We start from the raw sequence: 20,564 nt of genomic DNA, 5'->3' as shown, positions 1-20,564 counted from the left end.
AGAATGTTCTATCTGTCTGAGTTGACAACATCCTAGGACAATAAGGACCTCATCTTATGGGACACACTAATCAAGGAGCATTAAATGAAGGTGTACCATCTCCTGGAGCTAAAGGACAAAACCCTAATGCTTTCCATACTTTCAACGGCTACATGTTACAACCTCATTAATGGAGCATTTAATGCATGAAGCTCCCCGGTCCTTGCCCACTGGTTAAAAGGTTCGAAAATCTCATCTCCCTCCAACGGATGAATTTTCATCACCTATATAAACCTACCTTCATCAACTAAGAAGGTGTTGGTTCTTTTCACTCGACTCATTCACTTGGAAAAGCTCTTGAACGCTCTCAAATCTCTAAAAGCTTCTGTGAACCAGTGTTAAGGTGTTAAGTTACTTGAAGAACGTTATTGATCATTTTCTTACTCCTTAGAGAAGTCTTTCCTTTTGTTCGAAGCAGTCATCTCTCTCAGTCAAGACTTCATCACGTTGGAGAAATCAAGAAATCTTTTTCTACCAACCTCAACTCTGAAGAAGAAGTTGATAGAGGCGGAGTAAACTCGAGGAGTTGAAAACCTACGAAGGTTGTCCGGCTTAGTGATCAAGGAAGTCTTTGTGTAATTGTACTAAAGAGTGATAGTGCAATCCTTCCATCAGTTGTGGAAGAAGAGTGGAGTAGGCAACGTTAGCCGAACCACTATAAAATATCTTGTCCCTTCTATCTCTTTACTTAAGCTTTTTCTTTCTGCATTCATATCATCCTCATTATCTCTTTTACCGAAAGTTTTCCTTATCGCAAACTCGTGCAAAGCAATTTAACGAATATGACTTTTCCGCTGCGCCAAAACACCGAAAGGTGACTTTTAGGGCATTTCACGAAAAGAGTCTATTCACCTACCCCCCCCCCCCCTCTAGACTCTCGCTACAATCTATCGGGACCAACAAGGTGTTTAGTCCTTTTGTTACAATGGAGCCTGACCCGCGCGACAATGGAGCCTGTGTGATGGTGACGATGGAGTGTGTGCGATTTTTACGATGGAGATAGTGAAGTATGGGGATGATGGTAGCTAAGAGGCTTATGAGAGCGTGGAGTGATAGTGATTGAAAATTTTGGCATTGAAAATCATAGTTTTCGCTTCTCGAATTAATATATATCAGAGGCAGAAATTATGAAAAATAAAAAACACGCAATTTAATTGCATTTGGTATACCAATATAGTGGATGGAAATATTTAATTCATTTTTTTTTGAATAAGACTATCCGTGTGTTGTAAATGCACAACGACTGCATATAGTCTACGTATTTAAAAAATAAAACATATTTAAAGATGATATTTTAATTAAAAAATTGCAACGCATCACTTTAGGCGTTTGGTTATGTCACAATAGACGTAAATTTTCAGATTTTTTTGGCCATTTTTCTACTAGTGACTTATCCATATTAGCAGGGAAGTTTAAGGGACTTTTGACACCATTTTTCTTCCTGCTGAGATAGACTTGACAGAGTTAAAAGTCTATATTGAGATAGACTTTACATAAAAGTCTATATTGCGATAAGGCTTGTTAGAGTTAAAAGTCTATGTTGAGATAGACTTTGACAGGATGGAGGTCTGTATTGAGATAGACATAACAGACTTGAACACAAAAGGTATTCATAAGAAGTTAGAGAGTTTGACTTTCGTAGAACCTGCATTTTTGAGTTCAAGGAATGAATTATCAAAATGATATTGAACTGCCGGATGAAAGGCTCAAGTTATACTCCACATATATTATCTCTAATGCATTAGTCGCTTGTGCTAATGAATTTTTCAATGTCCCAGAGGAGAGATATAGGTTTGTTTAGTCAATTAATAGGAAAACTCTTATACAAGATGTCGATGATGATGAACAATTGTGTAACACCCCGAAATTTCAAGATATTTAAAACTTATAAAATAAAGGAGGAATCTCATTAAATCCTAAAACGTAATACAAGAGTACGGGGTGCTATGCCACACCTGAGCCAGAGAACTCAGATGCACAGGCTAACTAACTAATATCCTTGATAATGTAAATGCATAAGCATGGCATGCAGGCCGAAAGGGAAACTATCTACTTCTACGTTCCAATTTCTAGCGCGCTCCAGTGACTTATTCTTCTGTGCCTGAAAGCCAAATATATCTGTTCAGCGAGAGATGCTGGTAACCCACTCCAACGCGTTGAAATACAATACATATAGATATATATAGATATACGAAAACCATTTTGAGCATGAAGATATATCCTACGAACTCTAGCTTTTAAAACCGGGAATGACTCGACAGATAAGGCTAGACACAAGCAACAGTTATAACAAGCGTATACAATCCACAACAGGCAAGACAGATAAAGCTGAGCACAATTAATAGTCATAACCCAATATAAACAATCCCCAGCATAAATCCCATAGTCACATCCCCCAAGATACTCATAATCACAACTCATCCATATCTCATCACATAGCACACTTTGTTGGCGCCACAGGACCAATCGCATGCCCATACATGAGGGTCAGCGCATATAGCTCTGACACGGCCCCGCAGCACCCTGCCCCGTATCGCAACACGGAGGGGTCGATCGCAACCGACCGATGAACCGCAGCTCATCATAATGTTTGATCGCAACCAAACAGTGGACCGCAGCCCAAGACTATGTCATCTGACCGCAGCCAGGAAAGTATGAACCGCAGCTCATGTAGAAACGTTTGATCGCAACCAAACGGTGGACCACAGCCCAAGAGTGTAAATCTGAACGCAGCCAGCTTCTGAACCGCAGCTCAGGAATAACCAATCCGATCGCAACCGAATTGGGGTATCATGCACACATAACACATAGCAAGCACATGCAACCCACATTAACACACTGGGAAGGGGGAGAAAGCGTATAACGAAACCTATACGTGATCCTTCACATACTAAGACTGGTCCTAAGGGGTTCATACTTCTTCCACCTAGGTCAACGGGATACCAATTCAACTAGCATGCAATATATAAGACTCATTAACCGACGAACGGTACTCAAAACATCAAACTAGACACAACACGATGAACGGAGTCCGTTGGGACACCACGGGGATCGGGGAAACATCAAACGAAGAAGCCGGGGTCCCGAATGGGGGAGATTTCCAGCGGGTAGCCGATGGGTGGGGGGCCACCCACCGGCTGCCCGCCGGTAAACACTGTTCCGGGCAGCGGGTCGGCGGCGGGCAGCTGCCCGCTGCCGGAGACGCCCCTTTTGGCCGCGGGTAGGTGGCGGGTCCCCTACCCCCCCACCTACCCCCCACTGACTCTTTATACACAAAACGCCCCGGGAACCATTGTGGAACCCGAAACCATGCTTAGACACTTTACAACGCAATTAACGATCAACACGTAGACAATTAACGGATCAAATATGAGAAACGTACGGCACATAACCTATCATGATTTTCTAAACATAATTGACATCCAAACATGCGATTTCCCCACCCAATACACCAAGAATAATATCATACGATACAACCTAGGGTTCTAATCACTTTTATGCCAACAAGAATACGATTCGTCTTCTAATTACAAGATTCAGTAAGAATATCACATAAGCATCAAGAACATCACACAAGCATCAAGAACGCCAACAAGAACATCAACCTAGGGTTCTAATTACTTTTACATCAACAAGAATACGGTTCGTCTTCTAATTACAAGATTCGGTACAAATAACACATAAGCATCAAGAACGCCATACGATTATCAAGAACACCATATAATCATCAAGAACTCCACATAATCGTTAAGAACACCATAGTTATCAAGAATCTCCTGATATCAAGATCACCCATGGAATTATCCCATCAATCACCAATAATAACATCACAAATCATCAATACACAATAATATGGGGGAATCCTACGGGGGAAATCATAGCTTTGAAAATAGGTTTTATTGAGACATGGGTTACCTCTTAGCCTTAATTAATTCCTTGGCTATGAAGGGTCTTTCTTTAAGCTTTCTTGCTTTCTTGATTTCTTCTAAGGGGATTCTTGGAGCTCTTTTGGGGTGGTGGGGCGTTATTCTTGTGGGAGTTCTAGGTGCCTTCTAGGTTCCCTATTTATATATCTAAGGGTCTTATTTAGGGTCTAATTCTTTTAGGACTAGGGGTTGGGTTTAGGGATGAGGGCCCATGGACTATGGTGGGCCTTTTTTTCCTAATTTATTATTATAATTTATTCTTTCTCTTGGGCTATGGGTTAATTAATTAATTGGTTTTAGGGGCCGTAACATGGGGTGTTACACTCTCCCCCCCCCCCCCCCCCCCCCCCTTAACGGGAAGCTTCGTCCCCGAAGCTTGGTCCTTGCCGAGTAACTTTTTTCTTAGTTACCTGGTATGAAAAGTTCGGGGTAGCGTTCCCTCATTGTGTCTTTGAGCTCCCACGTTGCTTCCTCGGTCCCTTGGTTGGTCCAGAGGACTTTCACCATTTCTATGGCTCGCGATGGGTGTTTCTTGTCTTGGTGTCCAGGATCCTCACGGGTCTTTCTTCGTATACTAGTGACTCGTCGAGGTTTACGACCTCGGGTTGAAGCATGTGGCTTGGGTCGTGTATGTATTTCTTTAGCTGGGATATGTGGAATACGTTGAGTACTCGTTCTAGTTCAACAGGTAGGGCGAGGCGATAGGCTAGGTTCCCAACTTTTTCTATAATTTCATAGGGGCCGATAAATCGAGGGCTGAGCTTTCCTTTCCTTCCGAATCTCATCACCCCTCGTGTGGGCGAGATTCTCAATCAGACCTTGTCCCCGGTGTTAAACTCGGCTTGTTTCCTCTTTAGGTCGGCATAGGACTTCTGGCGGTCCTGGGCAGCCTTCATCCTTTCCCGGATGTACTTGACCTTAGTGATTGTATCTTGTAGGTGTTGGGGCCCTAGTGTTATTGGGTCGACCATGTCTTCCCAACATAAGGGGGTTCTACATTTTTGTCCGTATAGAGCTTCGTAGGGTGCCATACGAATGCTCGCGTGGTAGCTGTTGTTGTATGAGAATTCAATCAGGTCTAGGTGTTCCTCCCATGTCCCTTGAAAGTCTAACACGCAGGCTCTTAGCATGTCTTCGAGAGTCTGAATGGTCCTTTCGGTTTGGCCGTCCGTGGTGGGGTGGAAAGCAGTGCTTAGTTTTAGTTGTGTCCCCAAGGCTAATTGTAGTGATTTCCAGAATTGTGAGAGGAACCTGGAGTCTCTATCGGACACGATGTTTCGTGGAACTCCGTGATACTTCACTACTTGGCTCAAGTAGGCTTGGGCTAGTTGTGTCATTGTCCATGTTTCCTTCATGGCGATGAATCGCGCCGTTTTGGTTAGTCGGTCCACTATGACCCAAATCTTATCTTTGCCGGTCTTCGTTGGGGGTAGTCCTCCGACGAAATCCATGGATATGGAATCCCACTTTCCTTGTGGTACCTCAAGGGGTTGTACGAGTCCCTTGGGTTTGCACCGTTCGGCCTTCACCCTTTGGCAATTTAGACACTTGGCCACGAAATCCGCGATTTCATTTTTCATGTTGGGCCACCAAAACAACCTTTTTACATCTTGGTATAGCTTGTCACCCCCTGGGTGAACTGAGTATGGGGAGTTGTGTCCTTCCTCCAAGATTTGTTGTTTCAAGTGGGGTACGTTGAGGGCACGCACCACTTACCTTGGTAACGGATACTGCCGTCTTCGTGTATTTTGAAGGGTCCTTCCTTCCCCTGGGTTAGGTCGAGGCGGATTTTATCTAGTTCCAGATCCTGCTGTTGCCCTATTTTGATTTCCTCGAAGAGCGTAGGTATGACTCGTGTGTTGAACACGTGGATGTCGGGGTGGTTTTGATCTTGCTTTATTATTTCCAAATTCAGTCTTTGGAAGTCCCTGTACAGTTGGTCTGGTAGGATCCAAGTGGTGTTGAGGGAGTGGTTAGCCTTCCTGCTTAGGGCATCCGCCACCACGTTAGCTTTTCCCTCATGGTATTGGATGTCCAGGTCGTAGTCCTTTATGAGTTCTAACCACCTCCGTTGCCTCATGTTTAGGTCTTTCTGGGTGAAGATGTATTTTAGGCTCTTATGGTCCGTGTAAATCTTGCATTGCACCCCATATAAGTAATGCCTCCAAATTTTTAGTGCGAACACGATGGCGGCTAGCTCGAGGTCGTGGGTGGGGTAGTTTTCTTCGTGGGTTTTGAGTTGTCTGGATGCGTAGGCTATTACTCAGCCCTTTTGCATTAGCACGCACCCCAACCCTTTCTTGGATGCGTCACTGAAAACCTCGAATCCTTCCTCCCCGGAGAGGATGGCGAGTACGGGTGCCGTGGTTAACTTATCCTTCAATTCTCGAAAGGTCGAGGTGCAGTCGTTGTCCCATCGGAAGGGGGTTTCCTTCTTCATGAGTTTGATGAGGGGTTGGGCTATCCTGGTGAAGTCGGGTACAAACCTCCTGTAGTAGCCCGCCAAACCTAGGAAGCTTCGGACTTCGGTGAGTGAGCTCGGTGTGGTCCATTCTTTAACGGCACGGATTTTGGCGGGGTCCACTTTAATCCCTTCCTTGGCTATCACGTGACCCAGGAAGGCCACACTGTCTTTCCAGAATTCGCATTTAGAGAACTTGGCGTATAGTTGGTGCTCTCTTAGAGTTTGCAGGGTTATGCGGAGGTGTCTTTCATGTTCTTCCTTGTTTCGGGAGTAGACTAGGATGTCGTCAATGAATACAATGACGAAGTCATCCAAGTGGGGTCGGAATACTCGGTTCATGAGGTCCATTAATATGGCAGGCGCGTTGGTGAGTCCGAAGGCCATTACGGTGAATTTATAGTGACCGTAACGTGTCTGGAAAGCTGTTTTCTGAATATTCGGTTTGGCCACCTGTATTTGGTGATATACGGATCTTAGATCAATCTTCGAAAATACCCCTGCCCCTTTAAGTTGGTCGAACAAGTCGTCAATTCGGGTAAGGGGGTATCTATTCTTTATCGTGACTTGGTTAAGTTCCCTGTAGTCGATGCATAGGCGCATGCTCCCATCCTTCTTTTTAACAAACAACACTGGCGCCCCCCATGGGGAGGTGCTAGGACGGATGTAGCCCTTGTCTAGCAATTCCTGCAGTTGCGTCTTCAGTTCCTTCATTTCTTTTGGTGCTAACCGGTAGGGAGGTTTAGAAATCGGGGCAGCGCCCGGTACGAGATCTATGGTGAACTCGACTTCTCTGGCTGGGGTGCCCCGGGGATTTCGTCCGGGAAGACGTCGGTGAATTCGTTTACCACTGGAATGGTTTGTGGTTCGGGGGTTTTGGTGCTGAGGTCCTCGACCGAACATAGGAAGGCCTCGCTTCCCTTGTTTAGGTATTTCTTCATTTTTATCATGTTCACCACCTTGATCCCGGCTTCCCGGTGGGTCCCATGATATGACACCCTCTTACCGTTTGGTCCCCGTAGGACCACTTTTTGTTCTCCGCATAGGATTTGTGCTTGGTATTTCCCTAGACAATCCATGCCCAAAATTACCTGTACCCCATCCAGTTTGAATCGGATTAAGTTGCTGGGAAATCCCACCCCTTGTATGGCGATCGTTATATTTTCGTACATGCGGTCGCATTCTAGGATTTCGCCGGAGGCCACTTTGACCTGAAATCGGACCTTGGTGCTAGTGTTGAGGCCGAGTTGAGTGGCAAACTCGGTTGCTATAAACGAGTTGGTAGCCCCTGAGTCAAATAACACCGTGGCGGGGGTGGCGTGTACTAGGAAGGTTCCGGAGACTATGTTGCTATCTCCAATTTTGGTTTTGCTTAGAGTAAGGATTCTTCCTTGAGTGGTTGGCGCGGTGACTTGGCGGGTTGAGGCGGGCCTGGGGTTTTTAGGGCCGCGGGTGGGGTTTACGTGATTTCCTTCCGATTTCCTTTTGTACCCCAGGTGTGTTTCCCGGGGTTGGTTTAGCACTTGTTGTAGTTGGGACGCCTTGGCATAGGCCTCCCCGAGGGTTCCTGGTTCTTGTGCGGCCAGGGCTTTTTGATATTCGGGGTCCAGGCCTGTTATGAATCTTTCGATCCTGATCTTCTCGGTGGGTACTAGCTCGGGGATGAGGCGAGCCAGTCGGTGGAATTGTTGGTAGTATTCTGTGATCGAGGTTGCACCTTGTTTTAGGTGGAGGAATTCTTCGTATATGGTGGCTCTTAGGTGGTGGGGATGGAATCGTTCCCGTAGTCGTGTCTTCAGGGATTCCCAGTTGAACCCATGGTCATGTTTACATGTGGGTCCCTCGTGGGCCCACCATGTATCGGCCTCGTGTTTGAAATAGAAGGAGGCTATTCTTACTTGATGGTCCTCGGGGCATTTGGTTGCCCTGAAGATCCTGTCGAAAGTCCTGATCCATTCCTCGAGGGTTGTGGGGTCTTCATCCCCGGAGAGGGTGGGTGGTTGATGTGCCGAGACTTGGTGGTGGACTTCCAGGTTCTCGTCTGTTGGTAAGGGTTGAGGAATGGTGGTACTCAGTGCCTGGGCAATTTGGGCCAGGCGTTGTAGATTCTGTGTCAAGAATTCCTGAGTGGGGAGTTTCGGTGTTCCTGTCTGTCTCCTCTTTGGTGTCATCCTGGTGTTCATGAGTCGATGTTATTTTGTATTCTGACTTGGATGTAATAAGTGAAAAAGGGGGGGGGGGGGGGGGGGGGGAATTTCTTTCATTCGGAGAGGAATCGGGTGTGGGGTTATGTGTAGGTTTCTCAGTCTCACCGCGTATCCTAAGATTCCTGAATCCTATGTTCCTAAATACTCAGAGTCCGAGCCTAGTGTCCTAAAGTCCGGTCTTAAGAGTCTTATCCTAGGGTCAAACTTAGGCTCTGATACCAACTGTAACACCCCGAAATTTCAAGATATTTAAAACTTATAAAATAAAGGCGGAATCTCATTAAATCCTAAAACGTAATACAAGAGTACGGGGTGCTATGCCACACCTGAGCCAGAGAACTCAGATGCACAGGCTAACTAACTAATATCCTCGAGAATGTAAATGCATAAGCATGGCACGCAGGCCGAAAGGGAAACTATCTACTTCTACGTTCCAATTTCTAGCGCGCTCCAGTGACTTATTCTTCTGTGCCTGAAAGCCAAATATATCTGTTCAGCGAGAGATGCTGGTAACCCACTCCAACGCGTTGAAATACAATACATATAGATATATATAGATATACGAAAACCATTTTGAGCATGAAGATATATCCTACGAACTCTAGCTTTTAAAACCGGGAATGACTCGACAGATAAGGCTAGACACAAGCAACAGTTATAACAAGCGTATACAATCCACAACAGGCAAGACAGATAAAGCTGAGCACAATTAATAGTCATAACCCAATATAAACAATCCCCAGCATAAATCCCATAGTCACATCCCCCAAGATACTCATAATCACAACTCATCCATATCTCATCACATAGCACACTTTGTTGGCGCCACAGGACCAATCGCATGCCCATACATGAGGGTCAGCGCATATAGCTCTGACACGGCCCCGCAGCACCCTGCCCCGTATCGCAACACGGAGGGGTCGATCGCAACCGACCGATGAACCGCAGCTCATCATAATGTTTGATCGCAACCAAACAGTGGACCGCAGCCCAAGAGTATGTCATCTGACCGCAGCTAGGAAAGTATGAACCGCAGCTCATGTAGAAACGTTTGATCGCAACCAAACGGTGGACCACAACCCAAGAGTGTAAATCTGACCGCAGCCAGCTTCTGAACCGTAGCTCAGGAATAACCAATCCGATCGCAACCGAATTGGGGTATCATGCACACATAACACATAGCAAGCACATGCCACACACATTAACACATTGGGAAGGGGGAGAAAGCGTATAACGAAACCTATGCGTGATCCTTCACATACTAAGAATGGTCCTAAAGGGCTCATACTTCTTCCACCTAGGTCAACGGGATACCAATTCAACTAGCATGCAATATATAAGACTCATTAACCTACGAACGGTACCCGAAACATCAAACTAGACACGGCACGATGAACGGAGTCCGTTGGGACACCACGGGGATCGGGGAAACATCAAACGGGGAAGCCGGGGTCCCGAATGGGGAGATTTCCAGCGGGTAGCCGGTGGGTGGGGGCCACCCGCCGGTAAACACTGTTCCGAGCAGCGGGTCGCCGGCGGGCAGCTGCCCGCTGCCGGAGACGCCCCTTCTGGCCGTGGGTAGGTGGCGGGTCCCCTACCCCCCCTCCTACCCCCCACTGACTCTTTATACACAAAACGCCCCGGGAACCATTGTGGAACCCGAAACCATGCTTAGACACTTTACAACGCAATTAACGATCAACACGTAGACAATTAACGGATCAAATATGAGAAACGTACGGCACATAACCTATCATGATTTTCTAAACATAATTGACATCCAAACATGCGATTTCCCCACCCAATACACCAAGAATAATATCATACGATACAACCTAGGGTTCTAATCACTTTTATGCCAACAAGAATACGATTCGTCTTCTAATTACAAGATTCGGTAAGAATATCACATAAGCATCAAGAACATCACACAAGCATCAAGAACGCCAACAAGAACATCAACCTAGGGTTCTAATTACTTTTACATCAACAAGAATACGGTTCGTCTTCTAATTACAAGATTCGGTACAAATAACACATAAGCATCAAGAACGCCATACGATTACCAAGAACACCATATAATCATCAAGAACTCTACATAATCGTTAAGAACACCATAGTTATCAAGAATCTCCCGATATCAAGATCACCCATGGAATTATCCCATCAATCACCAATAATAACATCACAAATCATCAATACACAATAATATGGGGGAATCCTACGGGGGAAATCATAGCTATGAAAATAGGTTTTGTTGAGACATGGGTTACCTCTTAGCCTTAATTAATTCCTTGGCTATGAAGGGTCTTTCTTTAAGCTTTCTTGCTTTCTTGATTTCTTCTAAGGGGATTCTTGGAGCTCTTTTGGGGTGGTGGGGCGTTATTCTTGTGGGAGTTCTAGGTGCCTTCTAGGTTCCCTATTTATATATCTAAGGGTCTTATTTAGGGTCTAATTCTTTTAGGACTAGGGGTTGGGTTTAGAGATGAGGGCCCATGGACTATGGTGGGCCTTTTTTCCCTAATTAATTATTATAATTTATTCTTTCTCTTGGGCTATGGGTTAATTAATTAATTGGTTTTAGGGGCCGTAACACGGGGTGTTACAAATTGTGCTAATGAATTCTTGCATTGTGTATGAACAAATAAAATATTATAGTCAACTAAGCTTGCCATGATCTATTTATAAATTCCTTATTAATTTCTTTAATTATTATACTGTGAAGTGGTATGAATGTATAAGTAATTTGTGTAAATTTTAATTTAAATTTTGAAAAGGAAAACTCAATTCATTAAATCCCTTGCTAGAACTCTTACAATGAAAGTAGGGGCGGTGTCAAACCATTCCCCGCAACCTGACACTGAAAAGGCCTCCTTAGCTTGACTATGGGCGACACCATTCGCAGATCGCTTAACAAAACGGAAAACAACACCACCAATTGTGGCTGTTGTTAAACGAAACAGAATTCAAAGCATTAAAAATGAATTGAGAGTCCATCTCTACTTCCACATTGCCCATCCCTACATCCATTAGCCAACTTAGAGCGTTTCGAACGCTTAATGCTTCAGCCTCATGGACAGTACACTGACCCTGCACACACATATTCTTCGTTTGAAGGAACCGGCCTTCATCATCTGTCAATACCCATCTGTACCCCATCTGACCGGTGGAGTGATTAAAAGCAGCATTAGTGTTCAACTTTAATTTAAAATTTATTCATTGATAATCTCCCAATTGCTTCTACGATATTGAAAAATTATAATTAAATAAGAATTGAGAGAACAATGGTTTCTTTTGTTGTTCAAAACTATTAAGAACGATTAAAAATTAATAAAAATTAAAAAACAAACTCCATCAGATTAATTACGAATATGATGTAATATTATGTTTGGTAAACAATTAGAATCTAAATCTTCTTTAACATGGTCAATCAACATAGTTGGACCGAAGAACTTTTTTTTATTTTATTTTATTTTATTATTATTCTGGATACATACTTTAAAATTTTCTCATAAATATAATGTAATTTATAATGTAGTTTATAGTTGATCAATTTGATATTTTGTCAATGACATTTCTAACGTCATTTAATATTCGCCCCACTCAAATGATTTTCTGGGTCCGCCACAGACCATACTTGTTTGAATTTATATGAAGTTAACACATGATGACTTTATTCAGGTTTGAATAGAGGATGTGATGGCTCACATATTAATGGATTCCCATATGACACTATGAATTTAGAAGGGAGCTTAGATAACTCAAACTAGAAGAAAAAGACATTTATACAAATTTTATTCATTTCCAATTGCTTTTACATCAATGTGCTTTTACTTGTGAAATTTTATTTTGAATTACAAATGTATTCATCATAATGTGAATTACTTTTGAAACAATTCAAAAACATCAACAAAATACATTTTAGGTGAATATTTGTGAAACTTCGTCAAAAAAAAAAAAAAAAAAAAAAAAAAAAAAAAAAAAAAAAAAAAAACTTCACAAACGCAATTCATCTATTTGAAAATGATTTACTAATCGAGTTAAATTATTGGGCACAAATTTTTGCACAAAGAGCGTAGAAAAAACTAGCTAAACTAAATAATAATAACGACATTTATGAAAAATAATATTTTTTTTAATGTGATGTGAAATATGGACTCACTTTAAAAGTGCGTTGAAATTACATTACATGATGTAGAAAAAATAATAAAAGAATTAGTAATTTGATGATTTGGAAGTAGAAGTCGGGTATGAAAGTATTGCATGGATAATGATAGGCTTACCCATATTTAGATAAGATAAGATTTTCCCTTTTTGGTATATTATCTTACTTAGATCGAATAATTAATTAGTTCCCTGACTTAATTCTAACAAGCTAAGGAATCGTACGTTTATCTCGGCAAATTATGAGCAGATCAGATGAGAAGGATAATTTTGAAAGGACTGAAATACCTTTATCCATTAATTAATTAATTCAGACATATCACTCTATAAATACCTCTCTACATCGCTGCGCTCTTCACACCGTCACTACTTGAATCTTCTTCTCCATCAAATCTCATCTCTGTGAGAAATTAAGCAATCAATCAATTTGGTGAGAATGGGAAAGGGCGCTAATGGAGTACCCACAGAAAACAACATGGCTGCTTGGCTTCTCGGCGTTGGCAACCTCAAGATTCAGCCCTTCAACCTCCCTCCTCTTGGTATATATATATTTTCGATTTTGGATTTTGGATTTTGAATATATATATATATATATATATATATATATATATAATGTTAATCGTATGATACGATTACTGTATTTAATGTGATAGGTCCTCATGATGTTAGAGTGAATATGAAAGCAATTGGTATCTGTGGGAGTGATGTTCACTACCTCAAGGTGAGTTTATGGTTTTTAATTAGGGTTTTGTTTTAATTTTGAGATAATTGATATAGAATTTGATTATTATATATTCAGCATGGGAGGTGTGGAGATTACATTGTGAAAGAGCCAATGGTGATCGGCCACGAATGCGCAGGAATCATTGAAGAAGTCGGGAGCGAGGTGAAGAGTCTGGTCGCCGGCGATCGCGTGGCGTTGGAGCCCGGCGTTAGCTGTTGGCGGTGCAGCCATTGCAAGGAAGGTAGTTACAATCTGTGTGACGAGATGAAGTTCTTCGCCACGCCGCCGATCCACGGCTCTCTCGCTAACCAGATCGTGCATCCGGCGGATCTGTGCTTCAAGCTCCCGGAGAACGTGAGCTTGGAGGAAGGCGCGATGTGCGAGCCGTTGAGCGTGGGCATGTACGCTTGTCGCCGGGCGAACATCGGGCCGGAGACCAACGTGCTGGTGCTCGGAGCCGGCCCTATTGGCCTCGTCTCCATGCTCTCCGCTCGCGCCTTCGGCGCTCCGAGAGTTGCTGTTGTGGACGTCGACGATCAGCGTTTGGCGTTCGCTAAGAAATTGGGAGCGGATGTGATTATCAAGGTTTCACACAAGATGGAAGATGTGGAATCTGAGGTGGAAAACATCAAGGCCGCCATGGGAGTCGGAATTGACGTCAGCTTGGACTGCGCCGGTTTTAATAAGACAATGTCCACCGCCCTTCGCGCAACCTGCTCTGGCGGCAAGGTTTGCCTCGTCGGCATGGGCCACTGCGAAATGACAGTCCCCCTCACTCCTGCAGCAGCAAGGTAATTTTTAATTAATTATTTGCAGACTTTATAATTGTATTATTAATTAGTAGAATCTCGATCGAGAACGTATTGTGTTTAATTTGTTAAAGATGATGGTTGTGTTGTTGTGTAGGGAGGTGGATATAGTGGGGATATTCAGGTACAAGAATACATGGCCACAGTGCATAGAGTTTTTGAGGAGTGGGAAGATTGATGTGAAGCCACTGATCACACACAGGTTTGGGTTCACACAGAAGGAGGTTGAAGAGGCATTTGAAACCAGTGCTCGTGGTGGCAATGCTATCAAAGTCATGTTCAATCTTTAGAGTTTAGTATGAGCTGAAGTATGAGATGAAGTTTCAAAAGACTATTTATAGTATGAGCTGAAGTATGAGATGAAGTTTCAAAGCTGAAGTATGAGATGAAGTTTCAATAAGGATTGAGATCTCACCACCGGTATGAGATCCATTTGAGAATTAATTCATGGGATTTAATTGGAGATGAAGTTCACATTAAATCAAGAGATCCCATTGGCTGAAAGAATTAATTCTGAGATGAAGTTTCAAAGTCAGTAGTGTATACTATGAGAAGAAGTATGAGCTCAAGATATAAGAGGAAACTGACTAGTCCAAAATAGTAGGGATTAGATTGGGGCATATATTCAGAAGATAAAAGTCCCAGAAGGCATGGTCTACATCAGAATTATTTGATGTAGACATATGTCATTAGGAATAATTTCCAACAACGTTGAACTTCTATTGGCATCTTTCTTTGACTTGTTTGCCTGCTTACCCTTAATGCAGTCAATGCAAGTCTCAAAGTCAGTATAGTCTAGAGTAGAAAGTACTTCATCCTTTACCAACCTTTTAATACGCTCAATGGAGATGTGACCTAATCTCCGATGCCACAACATTGAGGATTTGTCGTTAATACTACACCGCTTGGTGCCGTTTTGAACATGTAAAGAATTATAAACTGAATCATTCTTTAAGTTAAGACGAAAGAGACCATCAGACAATGTACCAATACCAACACAAGTTGAATTACGAAATAACTTGAAATAATTGGCATTAAATTCAAATGAATATACGAAGGGTATAAGTCTAGAAACTGAAACTAAGTTCAATTCCATGAAAAAGTAGGAACATAAAACGTCTTTTCTAACGTCAAAACAAAACAACTTCCAAAACTAAACTGCAAACTCCGACGGCTTCTACTGGTGATGCAATCTTATTTCCAGAGAAGATGCTACACTCACTTCCCATCGGCTGTCTCAATTTTGTCATATCCTGCAAGGAGTTTGCAATGTGGATTGTTGAACCAGAGTCAACCCACCAAGAATTAGTATTAACTTCTGACATATTAGATTCGAAACAAACAAAAGAAGAGGGAACATACCCAAGCTCAGCCACAAGCCTTTGTTCCTCCAGTTCACACATGGTTATCAATTCATTGATAGACCAAACCACTTTATGTGTGATGTAGAAAATCTTAAAAGGGCTGTACTCCTGAGGGAGGGCCTCAAGTGCAAAACGCACCACAAAATCATCTAGTATAATGATTTCTAACTTCTTTAACAGAGCCACAATGTCCCTAACCTGCGTGATGTGCTCACACGTGCCCTTGATAGTGGAAAGACGCATATTTCTAAACTTCATTATTAGAGTTATTTGCCAAAGCGCCTTCTTCGAGTCAATGAAGTTATCATCGATAGCTTTGAGCAAAGGCTTAACTTCCTAAATGTCCTCAATGCAATAACTAATTTTAGTGGAAATTCTTGACTTAATGAAGAGCACACATAATCGATTGGATTTCTCCCATCGAGCGCGAAGCTGCTTGGCTTCACCAGTGCTTTCTTCAGTAACCTCAGGGAGTTTCTCATTGAACACAGACTCTAATATCTTAATTGCAGGAGAATAACATCTTTCCACACCTTGTGATTATCGTAGTTAAGGATAGGAACATTAATAGTTTGTTTTTGAGTGACAGGAAGAGTTGCTGTATAGAATAATAATAAAAGCTTGGTTATAATTTTCGAGCCACAAAAATAGAGAGAGATACTGATGCACATAATATTACCAATGTAAAATTATGCAAAAGATAAATTCGGATGCCATAACAATTGCCTGTGGGCTAAATTTTTACGCATAATGAATCTATCAAAACTGAATGGTTGAAACGGAAGGGGTGCGATTTGAGTTTTTCCACCCTTAATAACAAAACTATCAAAACTATATGCTGATACATAATTCTTGTGGGCAAATTATGATCATACTATGGTATTTCATCCTAATTAACCCTACAAATATAACAAAATTGACTGTGGGCTAAATTTTGCCATATCACGCAGAGCGAATTACAATATTCTTGCCTTAACTTTATGTGAGTATTTCTTAATTTGTAATTTTGGTAAATTAAAGATGTTGTGGCTACCAGGACTATGTGGTCTAATGGTATCCGGGGTGGACTTCCAAGTGGAAGGTTGAGATTTCGAGCCTCAGTGGAGGCGTTATTGGCTCTTTGTGTTTCAGTAGGTTGAGAAAGTATATGAACAGATACTACAATGTAATAGAGCTAGTAGCATTCAAAAAAAAAAGAAAAAAAAAAGATGTTGTGGCTAGTCTTTAATTGACCAAACAACATAGATTAAACCAAAATATGATAGATACAGATACTACAATGTAATAGAACTAGTAGCATTAAAAAAAAAAAAAAAAAAAAAAAAGATGTTGTGGCTAGTCTTTAATTGACCAAACAACATCATCCCATTAGCAAAGAAAGCCCAATAAACAAATAGATTAAACCAAAATATGATAGATGATAGACATATTTTACACTATTATTTTATATACATCTTTATAATAATTTTGCGTTAATTATTAATTATTATATAATAATTATTTCTTTTTAGAATTTAATAAGTAATAGGCTAAATAAGTATTTTATTTAGTTAATAATGCATTTTTAGTCCACCTAGCTTTTAGCCAATTGTTTAATTTTAGTTAATATAATGTTAAGCATTAATAATGTTGAGCCGGAGGAGGTGCGGGCTGCTTTATTTTCTATAGGCAAAGATAAATCCCCTGGTCCGGATGGCATGAACCCTGGTTTCTACCAAGCCTTCTGGGATGTTATCGGTAAGGATATCACTTCTTTTGAGCTTAATTGCCTATCCCAGTTATCTTTCCCTGATTGCTTGAATGATGCAAACATTGTCTTGATCCTTAAAAAATGTGTTCCTGAGCATGTTTCTGATTTACGCCCGATCGCTTTGTGCAATGTTATATATAAGATTATGGCTAAGATGTTAGCGAATCGTATGAAACCCCTGCTAGAGAGTATTATATCAGATTCACAAAGTGCGTTCCTTCCGGGTAGATTGATCTCGGACAATATTCTGATTACTTTTGAGGTTGGCCATTACTTGAGGAGGAAGCAGTTAGGCCAGTTAGGGTGGGCCGCGCTAAAACTTGATATGGCAAAGGCATATGATAGGATGGAGTGGTCTTTTGTGAATGATATGCTTGTGGGTCTAGGTTTTGATGCTAAATGGATACAGTTGATTATGTTGTGTATTCAAACCGCACTGTATAGGGTATTGGTGAATAGCAGGCCTACGGAGGAGATTGTGCCTACAAGGGGATTACGGCAGGGGGATCCCTTGTCACCCTATTTGTTCATAATCTGTGCAGAAGGACTATCTTTGCTTTTGCAGGACTCACAAACAAAAGGTCTTATTCATGGATGTAGGGTGGCCCGGGGGGCACCACCGATCTCACATTTGTTTTTTGCAGATGACAGCTTGCTCTTCTTTAAAGCTAATCTGCAGGAAGCATTGGAAGTTAAAAGATGTTTGAGTGTTTATGAGTCTTTTTCTGGCCAAGCGGTGAATTTCCACAAATCAAGCATTTCGTTCAGCCGAAATACACATGAGGAGATACGGGAACTTGTTTCAGGGGTTTTGACGGTTTCTCAGGCGGAGGATTTTGGGAAGTACCTAGGGTTGCCTTCCGTTGTTGGCAGGAACAGGAGGGCGGTTTTTGCTTACATTGAGCAAAAGCTGAGACAGAGATTTGGCTCGTGGAATAAGAGGTTACTAACTAAGGCAGGTAAGGAAGTTTTTTTGAAGAGTGTTGCACAGGCTATGCCAACTTATACTATGAGTATTTATCTACTTCCGATCACTTTATGTGTTTCTTTAGAGAGACTGATGAACAGGTACTGGTGGGGGAAGGGTGGTAATGACAGTAGCATACATTGGTTGGCCTGGGACAGGATGTGTAAGCCGAAGAAGTATGGTGGAATGGGCTTTAAACGTTTACATGAGTTTAATCTAGCCCTATTGGCTAAACAAGGGAGGCGGCTCCTTACAAATCCCACATCTTTAATGGCACGTGTTTTTAAGGCAAGGTACTTCCCGACTACTTCTTTTTATGAGGCTGCTATGGGTGGTAACCCAAGCTATGTTTGGAGAAGCATTATGGCCAGCCAAGATTTGTTAATGTCTGGATGCAGGCGCAGAATTGGAAATGGTATGTCTACGCAGGTTTGGACGACTCCTTGGCTTCCGGATCGCCAGAATCCTTATTTTGAAACTGATCAAGTACATAACGGCCACCCAATGTTAGTTTCAGATTTGATTGATGCCCACACGGGTAGCTGGAATCATGATTTTTTGCACCAGAATTTTAATTCACGGGATACAGGGCTGATTTTGAAATTGCCTGTGAGTATGGATTATGAGGATATATGGTATTGGGAAGGGGATATAAGGGGATGTTATTCGGTTAAAGATGGTTATAGAAGGTTGGGATTCTTGAAATCGAACCCTTCACCTGTATGGAATAATGTTTGGAAGCTGCAGGTTCCCCCCAAATGGAAGGTGTTCCTATGGAGAGCCCTTTTGAATATATTGCCCTCTCTTGATAATTTGATAAATAGGAGGGTCGATATAATTAATATTTTTCCGTCTTGTGGCTTAGTTGAGGAGTGTGTTATGTATATATTTTGCTCGTGCCCATATGCTATTAATGTTTGGCAACTTTCTCAGATTCAAATTCCCCCTTTTGCTAACAGGAATTTTTTACAGTGGACGGAGGAATGGCTTGGTGGTGCAACAGGATATACACGTGAGCTACAAGGTAGAATTTGTGGCATTCTCCATAGCATTTGGGATGCTAGGAACTCGGCAGTATGGGAGTATGTCTTGCCATTGCCGATTTCGCTTATGAGGCGACACTTGGCGCAATGGTCTTCGTGGATGGATAGTCAGCAGAGCCATGTTGGCGAGTACAGCAACCGAACCGTTTCAACACATGCACAAATTGTTACCACGACGCCCTTGTTCCATTGTTATATTGAAGCCGGTTTTCACGACCCCCGACATACCGCGGCTTTTGGTTTTGTAGCCTTGGATTGCGATTCCTCCTTTGTGGCAGCGGCTAATGGAAGCCATGTCCGTATGATCCCCTCTTAGCGGAAGCTATGGCAATGTGTGAATCCCTCTCTTGGTTGAAGGATAACGGGTACTCAGGTGGCAGAATCTACACTGACTCAGCAGTTTTGATTTCAAGTCTTAGTCATGCTAGTTTGTTTCGTAACTATTTTAGTTTCATTCTTTTATCTTGTAATCGGCTATTTAATGCTTTACCCAGATCTCAGGTTTTATTTGTTAATAGGGAGGCCAATCATGTGGCGCACTCCTTATCTAAGCATGTATCTGCTATAGCAGGACGAACATTCTGGAGGGATATACCTCCTTCGTTTATTGAGCCCTTTGTGGCTAATGCAATCTAATTCATTTGGCTTTCAAAAAAGCAATAATAATTTAGTGTGGACCCAACTTTAGCAAGAAAACAAAGCAAATTCACATTTTGGTTTAAATTTCATTCGTACAGTTAGCAGCGGAAAGCGTCAACTTCAGCGCAAATATTTACGGAGAAAAATGAGCGGAACAGAGGTAGACTTCAGCGCAAAAGGAGGGAAATAAACGGTGGAAAATAGCTTTAATATATTTTGAGAATCTATAAATAGGGGCAAAGTTTTTTGTCCATTGTTCATTCTTCCTCTCTCGATTATTCTTTAAAGTTGTTATCAATGTCCATTCGTTGCTAATTTCGTTAGCTTGGTTTAGTGAGTTGAAGCCCCAGAATTGATTTTGCTTTAAGATTATTGATTTATTTTTATTAAATATGTTTTTATGCATTTGAGTATTAAATATTCTTCTAAGTTATTTGAATAGTTGCATCATTTAATTGCGAGGGAGGCCTA

The 20,564-nt window shown here is 42.0% G+C and overlaps 2 protein-coding genes across 2 annotated transcripts; both read left to right on the top strand.

Moving 5' to 3' along the window:
* The first annotated feature begins 13,216 nt into the window (after window positions 1-13,216).
* On the top strand, window positions 13,217-14,620 carry LOC109163343 (sorbitol dehydrogenase-like). The gene is made up of 4 exons (XM_019312094.1): window positions 13,217-13,336; window positions 13,451-13,518; window positions 13,597-14,312; window positions 14,428-14,620. Exons 1-4 carry the CDS (start codon window positions 13,234-13,236, stop codon window positions 14,618-14,620), a joined length of 1,080 nt encoding a protein of 359 aa, XP_019167639.1. The 5' UTR covers window positions 13,217-13,233.
* Window positions 14,621-17,304: 2,684 nt separating this feature from the next.
* Window positions 17,305-19,770, top strand: LOC109163330. Its single transcript, XM_019312082.1, has one exon. The coding sequence runs from the start codon at window positions 17,305-17,307 to the stop codon at window positions 19,768-19,770; it is 2,466 nt and encodes an 821-aa protein (XP_019167627.1).
* Window positions 19,771-20,564: the final 794 nt, after the last annotated feature.

This window comes from Ipomoea nil, unplaced genomic scaffold (genome assembly GCF_001879475.1).
Source record: "Ipomoea nil cultivar Tokyo-kokei standard unplaced genomic scaffold, Asagao_1.1 scaffold3017, whole genome shotgun sequence".
Lineage (NCBI taxonomy): Eukaryota > Viridiplantae > Streptophyta > Magnoliopsida > Solanales > Convolvulaceae > Ipomoea > Ipomoea nil.
This window is presented reverse-complemented; position numbering and strand designations above follow the sequence as displayed.